The sequence below is a fragment of the Mustela lutreola genome, chromosome 3, assembly GCF_030435805.1.
Source record: "Mustela lutreola isolate mMusLut2 chromosome 3, mMusLut2.pri, whole genome shotgun sequence".
Classification (NCBI taxonomy): Eukaryota; Metazoa; Chordata; class Mammalia; order Carnivora; family Mustelidae; genus Mustela; species Mustela lutreola.
Genome location: NC_081292.1, coordinates 177,535,318 through 177,546,580, shown reverse-complemented (window position 1 = coordinate 177,546,580; position 11,263 = coordinate 177,535,318). Strand labels below are relative to the sequence as shown.

At 38.0% G+C, this 11,263-nt stretch overlaps 1 protein-coding gene across 1 annotated transcript; it reads right to left on the bottom strand.

Annotated features, from left to right (window-relative positions):
• Positions 1-273: 273 nt before the first annotated feature.
• CCDC195 (coiled-coil domain containing 195) lies at positions 274-11,185 on the bottom strand. Its single transcript, XM_059168985.1, has 3 exons — positions 10,703-11,185; positions 5,854-6,106; positions 274-557 (listed from the first exon to the last, which is right to left on the bottom strand). The coding sequence occupies exons 1-3, from the start codon at positions 10,962-10,964 to the stop codon at positions 434-436; spliced, it is 639 nt and encodes a 212-aa protein (XP_059024968.1). The 5' UTR covers positions 10,965-11,185; the 3' UTR covers positions 274-433.
• Positions 11,186-11,263: the final 78 nt, after the last annotated feature.

Genomic DNA, 11,263 nt, shown 5'->3' with positions numbered 1-11,263 from the left:
AAAAGGATAATTATTCTTGCTTCTATATCATTAATCAAAACAAGAACTTTTTTCCCCCTATATTTGTTGTAAGTTCATCTGGAGAGGGACACTTATAATGTAAACAGCGGCATTGCTTGATGGCAGAAGGCAGCTACTGAACACTACCATGCAATTTAATTTAATTATGTTTAATTGCTCATTGCTGCATAGAGAGACTGCAATAGTCACTGTACAGCAATCAACATTAGTATTCGACAATGACATAAAGAAATTACTTCCATTTCTTGGCCAAGTCCATTCACAAGTCCACTGACCTGATGCCAAGCATTTTGTGTATCTTACTGGGAATCTTTCCAAAGCTCTTTGTAGAGGAGGACACTGACCCAGAGGGGCCTAAGTGTTCTCATTTTTGGGAATCAGCTGTTTCTTAAATTTCATCACCCCATGCAGCCTATTCTGCAATGGTACTTAGCTCGTTTGTGGTCCGATTTGGTGAACACTTCAAAGAACTTGAATTTTTGGAATATGAAGACAAGTCCATGGGTAACTGGAAACTGACTGTCTTTATCTTGTCCCTAAAGAAAGCAGAATAAGAAGAAGATATGCAAGACTTTTTAGTGAGCCTTTATATTAAACATCTACTTTTTTTCTAAGCCACCAAAGATTGCCTAAGCTTAAAAACTCATTTGAAACATATCATAATATATTTTGTTTAGTTATTCAACAATAATACAAAAAATATATTGGAATTGGCTTTTGATTAAACCCAATGAAGGATGTTGATGAAACCTAAATTTAAAACAATTGAGGGAAGATTATTCTCTTGATGTTTAAAGTTAAAGAATATCATATTGTCTCAGGTGAAGGGTCTTTCACATTGGAAATCTTCAGGTGAAATGAAGCAGAAATTTGAGGCAATTATTTTATAATCCAGATCAGTCAGCAATTATAGACTTTGAATTAACGGAATATCCATCACACCTAAACAGTAAAGGGGAGAGAGGAAAGACAGCAATGAATCATGTCATCTCAGGGATTAATTGTTATATAGAATCTTGACATAAATTAGGATATACCGTTCTCAGGAAAAAGTAAAAAGAATAGTGTTTGAAATTTTTGCCTTTTCTCCAATATTGTCCTCTCTCTGTTCCTCTTTCTTTGTATTAGATAAGGCAATCATTTCACTGAGTGGCATATAGTGGTGTGCATCGAGGGGAACACATCTGCTCCCTCCCTTGGGAGGAAGGTCAGTGGTTCCATATGTTGGAATCAATAAAATAATAACTGCTCTGTCATTTATTAGCTCTCACTTGACTATCTCATTTATTCTTCACAAAAACTCTGAGGTAAATGTTATTGTGATTCCTTTTTTTAAATTTTTCATTTTTTTTTTTAACAGAAGAATGAACTATTATATAAAACAGACTGATAACTTTTTTTAAGGCCAATGATGCAGTTGAGATTTTAGCCATCTGATTTCAGAGGTTGCCTTCTTAACATTTTGATATGAAAAGGAAAAGGTACAGTTGATCCTTGAACAACACAGGGATTGGGGGCACTCAGCCCTGGGGCTTTGGAAAATCTGCACATAACTTTTGATTCCCCTCCAATCGCCTACTATTGACTTGGGACCTTACCAATAACATGAATAGTTAAGACATATTCTGTATGTTGTATCTATTATTTACCATATTCTTACAATCAAATACACTAGAGAAAAGAAAGTGAAGGGCAATCATTAAGAAAATGTTCCTTAAGAAAATCATAAGGAAGAGAAAGGACATTTACAGTACTGTACTGTACCTATTGAAAAAAATCCATACATAAGTGGACTGGCACAGTTCAAATCTGTGTTGTTCAAGAGTCAATGGTGTATGAACTTAATGTATCTGGTTTCTTCTATCTGCAAAATGAATAATATAGCATTTCTAATTAAATTAGTGATTTATTACTAATTTATATTTATATTAATTTATAATTTATTAAAAATTAGAGTATAGTTGACACACAATGCTACATTAGTTTCAGGTAGACAACATAGTGATTCAACATTTCTGTGTCTCATGCTATGCTCCATATGGACGCTTTCTCTTAATCTTAAGCTTTTTCTTAAATGCAGGACATTAGATTTCTAGGTTCTAGTTTCTCTGAAAATCAGGAAAAATTAAAATTCTGTCTCTGGTTTTTGGAGAGCATTTGTTCTTAGAAATATTGACATTGGCATTATTCTGTAAAACACTTTCTTGGTATAATAATGAAAAGGCTCACAAGCAAATTAGGTACGATGTTTGACTGCTTCAAAAGCCAGTTCAAACAAATTGGTTCTTGATAAATCTTTTGAAAAAATTTTTAAGAACTATTAGAAAGTAAATGAATTTACAAAAAAATTAGTGGGCTAATGTAATGACACATTACTTGACTAGTTAATCACCGAGGATGTAAAAGACAAAATTAAAAAAACGCTATAACAAAAAAATACACGCTTCGTTTTTGTCAACAGTTCTCTGCAATTGACTGGGTTTTATGCCAACCCAGCTGTTGATTTCAAGCCATTACTGACTTTCTTGTTTTCACAGAAACCTGCAATTGGCTCAGTCTTTCCCATTAAAGTAGATTCTAAATTACCAATAGATTGTGTTCTAAATAGTTTATTCCTTGGCAGCTTGGAATTTGGAAAACATTTTGTTTTAGAAAAATAATACATTATAAATGTTGGCTAGGCTCCCAAGCAATCACAGAAAATAATGTGAATTTTATGAAAATTAATAATACTGTATTTCTCAACATGATAGGTTTGTGAGAATGTAATGGATTAAGTGCAAAAAATAAAACATTATGATAATGTGCACTGCACAATTTCAAAATAGGCAGACACAGACTGGAAAGATAGATGCGCATCAAAATCTACCTGGTGGTTATTCAGACAGTAAGTTATGGAAGATATCTACCTGGTGGTTATTCAGACAGTAAGTTATGGAAGATTTTCCTTTTTATACTTTTTTACTTTGAATCTTGCATTTATACTTAGTAATTTGCAATTTTCTTATTATACTGAATATTTATTTCCATTATATAACTGGATATATATATATGCATTTGGATATATATATATATATATATATATATATATATATATATATATATATAATTTTTCAAAACAAAAGACATTCCTTTTTATGATGAACATTCAGTGTATATATATGTATACACATATATATATCTTTTTTTTAGCAAAAGATACATCTTTGCCTTTCCTCTTTCTTCCCTCTGAAAACACATGGTCATCGGGAGGCCTGGGTGGCTCAGGGGGTTAAGTTGCTGCGTCTGGCTCAGGTCATGATCCCAGGGTCCTGGGATTGAGTCCCGCATCAGGCTCCTTGCTCGGTGGGGAGCCTGCCTCTCTCTCTGCCTCTGTCTGCCTCTCTGCCTGTTTGTGTGTTTTCTCTCTCTCTCTTTCTGACAAATAAATAAATAAATATAATCTTAAAAAACAAAACAACAACAACAACAAAACACATGGTCATTGACACACAGTGATTGGTTATACACTTCTTGTTTCCATGTCCCACATCTGCTCTGCCAATAAATCTTAGGAGCTCCATATTCAAAGTATATCCAGCAATCACATCCACCATTACTACCTTGGCCAAGAAATGATCATCTCTTTCCTAGATCATATTTTTTAGCCTTAAACCTGGTCTTTTTATTTTCTGTATTTTTTCCTACAATCTTTTTAAAGAAGAACTCCCAACATGATCCTTTATCTTTATTTTTATTTTTTTTTAATGAAAAGAATATGTTATGTACTCAGTGCACTTGGGATAAATCTAGAATCATTGGAGGGGAGTAGAAGGTCACCCCTAGTGCTTTGCCTTCATCTTCCCCTGTTCTCTTGCTTGCTCACTCTTCCAGCCACACCAGCCTCTTTTCCCTTCCTCAAACACAGTCATGCACCCCCTCTCAGCATCTCTTGCATTTGTTGTCCTCAATTCTTGGAAAGTTTTCCCCACCCAGAAATCCTCAGAATGCTTTCCCTTTTCACTCAGATGGTGAGGTATTTCCTAGCGACCATATATACAATTTCAATAATGCTTGCTTCTCTGACCCTTCTTTTTCTCTTTGAATTGGTTTGATGTTCTCTTTCATACATATCACCATCTAATACAAATGATATACTTTTATGTATTGTCTTATTTATGGATTATCATTGTACAAAGGAATGTGCAGGGACTTCTGACAATTTTTTTTTTCCTACCCAGCACATAACATGCCTCCAGGATTATTTGTTGAATGAATGAATGAATAGAATGAAGGCATAGAAAAAAATAGGTCAAAAGGATAGAAGCAAAAACTCATGGTCCCACGTGCTCATTGGCAGGACCAGGGAAAAGAGATATAGGATTTTTCTCTCTGTTAGTAACATCTCTTCCCTTTAATATATAAAAATATCTGAAAAAAAGTGACAAAATTCTTGCAGAGTAAAACAGTGATCTTTGTAACTTTCATTCCTGAATATTTTTGCATTTTAAAACTTTTCAGAAAGACATTTTGTACTAGTTTTCCAGTAAGTACAGGACAAAACACACACTTGTGAGCCTTGCCTGGAAGTCCTCTTATGATGGTCTGTGCTCCCTCCTTCACCCTCACTCACTTGACTACTTTGGTTTTCCCCATAGTCGTGCTTCCTTCTGTCTTGTCTTTCCTGCTCTACCTGAGGTGATCTTCCCATTTTCCCCTGCGTGACTATATGCAGCTGTCCTTCAGGACACAGGCTACTCTCTCTGTTCCTGTAATAGCACTTTCTGTAAGGGAAACACAATTTTCATCCTGTCTTATAAAATCCAAATGAAACTGGCTCAGCCTTTGTGTCCTGTATCATGTGGTAGGTCCAGTGCTCTTTCCAATATTGAAGAGAATCCCTGAAGGGCTATCACGGTTATCTCTTGATTTGATTTCCTGTCACTGCTGAGCGTGATGATTTCTTTATTCTCTCTGCACCCCATTTATTCCATTTTCTCTTCTTCATGAGAACCCAGGCCTCTTTTTCTCCTTGAAGGAGACAAATATGTAGAGACTCTCCCTAAAAAGTCAGGGCCTAACTGGGAATTGGAAGTTGGGGTGGAGCATGTGGGAGAGGGGAGGTCATGCTCTAGCCTTATAGAGGGGATAAGTTAGACTTGATAGTGACAGTTTTGTTCTGAAAGGGGCCCTTGGCTCTATCCACTCCTGACGTCACCATCTGACCTTCCTCTTAGAAGACTCCCGCCCATCTCTCAAATGTCTTCTTAAATCTCTCTTTTTCACAGACTGAGCCTACCTCCCCAAACATCAGCTCCTGGATTTTGAAAAACAAATTCCTTTTCTCTTTGTCTCTTGGCCCTCTTGAGTAATGATTTTTGTATACCACCCAAAAGCCACTGGGTCACTTCCCCCTCAAGAACAGTCGTCTCTCAGAGAAGATTTCTGTGTTCAGTTCCTATAAGAAGTGTGTCTTTTCCTTGAGAAGTATTTTGTTAGCGTGATCAGTTCATTGGTGTGTCTTTGTCATGGAATGAAAGTTTTAAACGTAACGTTTTGGTTTTGCTGAATCTTGTATCACTGGCGGCCAGCTCAGAGTACAGTCATTAGTGCTCGATGACTAAGGGCAGACCGATGAAGTCTTCTGCTCATAGAGGCAGTGACAGTTGATCTCAAAAAATATTTCTTTCTTTTGACCCCCTAAATACACATGTGAGATGGAAATTATTTTGGCCTAAGACACTATTTGGTTTTGTTTCTTCGACCTAAGACCTTGCCTATCAATGGAAATACCTGAGTGCTTTCATAACACGTGCCTATAATCATTCTAACTTGAGGCAGATTATACATTACCTGGTTACATTATCAAAAACATGATCAGGAGAAGTTCTTTGGTTGGAACTAGTGCTGGTTAAAGAATCTGCTGCAAACAGATTTTCTTCATTGTCTTGCTTCTTAATTGAAGAACATGCCAGAGATTTAACTCTTCCCTGAGCTCCTAGAATTCCACTCTTTGGGTGTCTTTCCTCAGGTTTCCAGGGATCATTTGCAGCAAATGAATGAATTGGTGAGGAGATGGAATAGCGTCTAACAATCATGACATTGCCTGTGTAAGAGACACAAAATTTAAGTTTATGAAAATTTCACTTTTAATGATGTCCACAGATGTCATATTATATTAGTAGTACTTCATTAAAATGACCTAAGCAAAACTATTACTTTTGATTAATTTTTTTCACATAAACTACATCTAGTCATTTATTTATTTGACAAATAATGTGAGGCACTTTTTTATGAGATAGAGATGGGGATAGTGGCCCATTCAAAACTCTTGCCTGCATAGAGCTTACTATCTTTTTGTGCAGACAGGTGATAAACAAACATTATGTGATAAAATTCAGGTAGTGACAGATCCCGGAAGGTCAAGTTAGGCTGGTAAAGGCAAGGGGATAGAGACATGAAAGAGGAGGTCTGGAAGCTCTATTAACAGTGTGGTTGGCAATACCTTTGTAAGGATACAGCATTAGAACAGAGACCTGGACATGTAGAAATAATAAAACAAGACTTTAAAATGGGGAGAACATGGCTATTCTGGAGATGACAATGCTGGACATTTTTTCTCTCTCCTTCTAGAAGATTGTAGAAGAACATATTCATCATAGCCTCTCATCACAAAAATTGAACTGGCTGCTGCTAACTGGGCTACATTTGTGTGTCTTGACTTTAAACTTTAGTTGAGATGGTCACTATGAGGAGGCCTGTTGACTGAGAGACGAAAGCACAGGATGTCTGTGGAAAGAAGCAAAGGTGCCTCAATATTAAACTAGAGTGTTCTTGAGAGAGATGGAGGGATTTATGGCCTTGTTTATGAGGGCTTTCAATTCAATTTTTGTCTGTAAATGTCTGCCAATAAACTCTTTTCTTGATGTGAATCGAGTATTCTCTGCTCCTTGTAACTCAGGCACTTCGATTAAAAGAGCTTTGTTTTACGGAGTGTAGTTTGTCTGAATCCCTGTGACACCATACTAATGCTGACCAGACATCCATTTCTCATCCAGGGGGTGAAGAAGCCTGACCTCGGGTTGGTTTTCATTTTCTGGAACACTTAAGGAATGTTTACTGAATCTTTTTTCTTTCTAGTCACAGCCTTGGCATGAACTACCATGGGTGTTTAAGAAAGGCTTGCATCATGTTTGGGTTTTAAGAGTGCTAGAAGCACAATTTTTTCTTAGTTAAGTTTGCTGCCCACATCTGTAGAATGCAGACAGCAGATTATTAAGGCTATTGCAAAATGTGGAGGCTGCCTTGGCTTTTTATGGTTTGGAAGAGTGGAAGATCTGCTTTCAGGCAAGAGTTTGGGGCAGAGAGAGGTGTTTTACGTTCAAATCTATCCGAAGTGTTTAACCGCATGTAAATACTGTTCCTAAATTATCTTTAAACACTACGTTGGCCATCATCTATAACTTCTATAATTGTCTAAGAACAAATTTATGTCTATTGACAATCATAAAAGTTTCTGTTTGGAAGGATTATAAAGTATTCTGTTTAAAGTGAATGGTAGGAAATTACAACTGAAGAAATTGTGCTGATAATGGCAAGGGGAAGTTTATTCTTATTTGGAACCTGTGCTCCAGTTTGACTGACTAGCAACTTGGCTCTTTTGTTCGTCGCTCTGGTTCACAAGTACAGACTCAAGTCTGTATCCTTTAGTTTCTTATGAATAAAAGGCAAAGGATATTCAACACAGCATCATGGGGTCATTAGCACAATTTCAGAACTTGCTGCCAAATGCAGTGTATTTGCCAGCAAAGGACGTGAATACATTGCAGAGAACTGGAGGTCCAGTGATGCTGGGGATCCCTCTAAAGAGTCATTTTTTAAAAAAATATATGAGGGCAGCATCCATGAAAATGCTGGTTGGATTTCATATCCACCAAGTGCTTATCCACTATGACAGATGCTTCCATGAGAATTTAGCCAGCAAAGACTCTTTCTAAGCAGGTGCTCTTCTGCTTGTTACTATGTATATGTCCCCATATATACTATAGATACATAATATAGACATCCCCTTATTACAGGCATATAATATATATATATCCCTTTATTATCTATATCTATATATCCCCAAGCAGCTGTGTTCCTGGGCTGTAGCATATATATGTCCATATATGTATGTGTCCTACTCAGCATTGACCAAGTATTATAAAACTGGGACTGCTATCTGGTGTCCTCATGTTCAGGCCAATGTTCTTCCTACTTATGTCCCTTACTTTAATGATAGTATATTGCATTTAAGACACAGATAAATACATGTAAAGTAACTCAATGGGCTTCCAAGCACAAACTTAAATCATGTCTCTTTCTGTGTTTAACTGATACAACTAACTAGAGTCCCCCCAATTTTACCAGTCCTTTTTATTTATTTATTTGACAGAGAGAGAGAGACCACAAGTAGGCAGAGAGGCAGGCAGAGAGAGAGAGGGAAGCAGGCTCCATGAGCCTGATGTGGGGCTCCATCCCAGGACCCTGAGATCATGACCTGAGCTGAAGGCAAAGGTTTTAGCCCACTGAGCCACCCAGGCACCCCCCCCCTTTTAAAAAAATTTTATTTATTCACTTGACACAGATCACAAGTAGGCAGAGAGGCAGGCAGGGAGAGAAAAAAAAGGAAGCAGGCTCCCTGCTGAGCAAAAAGCCTAATGTGGGGCTCCATCCCAGGACCCTGAGATGATGACCTGAGCCAAAGGCAGAGGTTTAACCCAGAGGCACCCAGGCACCCCTCACCAGTCCTTTTAAAAGTTAGTGCTAACGTTCTTATTGGGAGTTACCATCCATATGTTGAAGGAGTATGCTATCAATTGTGTGCTTAGCTCTTATTAATAGTCTAAACTCTCCTAAGCTTGATGGCATTCAGGCCCTAAGAGTGTAAAGCGTATGCTATACTTTTTGTTCTTTCACTGGTGTATTTCTTGTTGTAAAATAGCCACAATATATACTAAGACAAAACTTATGTTTTTTGTCAAGATAAGTTTTATAGAAAATAAATTTGATAGAGTGTCATTTGCTCTTGGAGTAAGGCCGTGGTTTTCAACTGGGGGAAATTTTGTCCTTTGGGCAACATTTGGAATCTCCAAAGACATTTTCCTGACTAGAGGGTGAGAGGCAGGTATTACTGGTATGTAGTATTTAGAAGCCAGAAAAACTACTAAACATCCTATAATGAAGACAGACCCATACAAATACAGAGATAGTCAGTACAAAATGTCCAAGATTGCAGAGGTTGAGAAACTTTAGGGTAAGGATGTATTACAAATATCTTTATCTTTCTTTTCTTTTTCCTTTTTTATTTTTTTTTTTAAACCAGGAGAAAGTCTAACCTCCTTGTTAGTTACCCTTTTAGTTTTATTAAATATCCAGCAGACAGAACTACTCAGATCCAGAGCTGCACTTGACAAAAAGGGAAAAAGCCCCGATGGGAATCTCTTCTCAGCTTTGAAATGTAGGGTCGCATGCTAGAGAGAGACCTCTCGAACAGAGGAAACCAGCTGGCAAATAGGACATGTTCCCTTGCCAAGCTGCTCAGAACCTCTAAATGGCATTGCCTGAAGCCTTTGACAGAGGATATTAAAAGAGAGTTGACTATTTAATTACGTATAGCAATTTTATTTGAACCTGCTGCATGTAGGCAAGCACTGATCATTTAAATGCAGCACATAGTTTTTGCCCTGCTGATTTCTGACTTTGTGTAGAGTCTTAACAGTCAATATTCTTCTCCCACAAAAGGTGAGAGATTTGATTCTTAGAATGTATCAAACACTGGCCCTGCATCTTTTTAAAAAAATTAACCTACAATGTATGATTTGTTTCAGGGGTACAGGACTGTGATTCATCAGTCTTACACAATTCACAGCACTCACCATAGCACATACCCGTCCCAGTGTCCATCGCCCGGCCACCCATCCCTCCTCCACTCCTCTCTTCCAGCAACCCTGACGCTGCATCTTGAAGCCTTCAACCTGTACAGGATGTTGAATTATGGGCAACACACATTCACACAGGGCAGGAAATTTCTTTATAAAACATGGATCAGAAACAACATCTGCCCATTTGTTGTGTGCTCGCTAGGTGTCAAATTAAGCACTCAGTCTATTATTACAGAGAGATAGGTACCATAACCATGTCAGGTAGGTACTCTAACACTTCCCGATGTAGAAAACAAAGGTGAAAGATGTCTCCTAAGTATCTCTGGGTCAAGTGGATAATGAATGACAATCACTTGCAACCATAATTGTCTGACTGTCATAATCATACCTTTAGCTATTGTGCAATATTGTAACTTAATAAGTGAGCATGGCTTTTGACACACACCCATTCAGTATTCTATGATGGGACATTTAAAGGCTTGAGGTCAAGAAGGAAGAAAACACATTGTTTTTTATGTGACTGATTTTCACAAACCTGCCATTCCCACCTTTCCAGGAAGATCTGGAAATAGTGTTTGATGTTGCTAAAATATGTTGCTTGAAGATGCTAAGGATTTTTCCCCCTAGGGATTTAGAGGTAATCTACCAGGAGAAAAAGGATGGAACTCACCACTACCAAAGCCAACTTCTGCAGTTATGTGAGAGGCACCATAAACCTAATGTTTAGGAGGGCTTTGCAAAGATGGGCATAGCCCAGAAGAGCTATGGATATTCGGTACCTTGATGTTCAAGCACAGCTGGTGCTGCATCGACGGAAACACCACCGTGAAGGGTTGCTGGAGATTTTTCAGATGCTTTTTCGAGGTTACCAAGGTCTGTGACTTCCTCTTCCCTTTCATCTTCCGATTCTCCGCTGGGGCCTGGGGTTCTCTGACTACTTGAGGCCAGCTTCATCTGGAGGACTTGATTCTCTTTCTTCAGCTTGTTGATCTCTGCCCGCATTTCCTGGATAATCCTTATGAACTGGATGTTAGTTTCCATTTGCCCCTTCTCGGGTGGCCCTGGTTTGCTCCTCTGAGGAGAGAGGTCACCTTTTGCTCATGGACCGAATGCACAGTCTACTCAGCAGGACTGGTGGATCCCACCCATAAACCTTCCTGAACAATAGATGTCACTCTTCTCTGGGCCATCTTTCAGCACCTGGGGAGTTAGACTGTCAGAGAGGAAAAGGATCTCCATGACTTATTCATTCTGGGGTTTGTTTTTCAGAACAGAGCTTTTCTTTGTATCTTTCATTTCATATCAATCCACAGTTCTAGAATATTGCTATGTGACTGAAG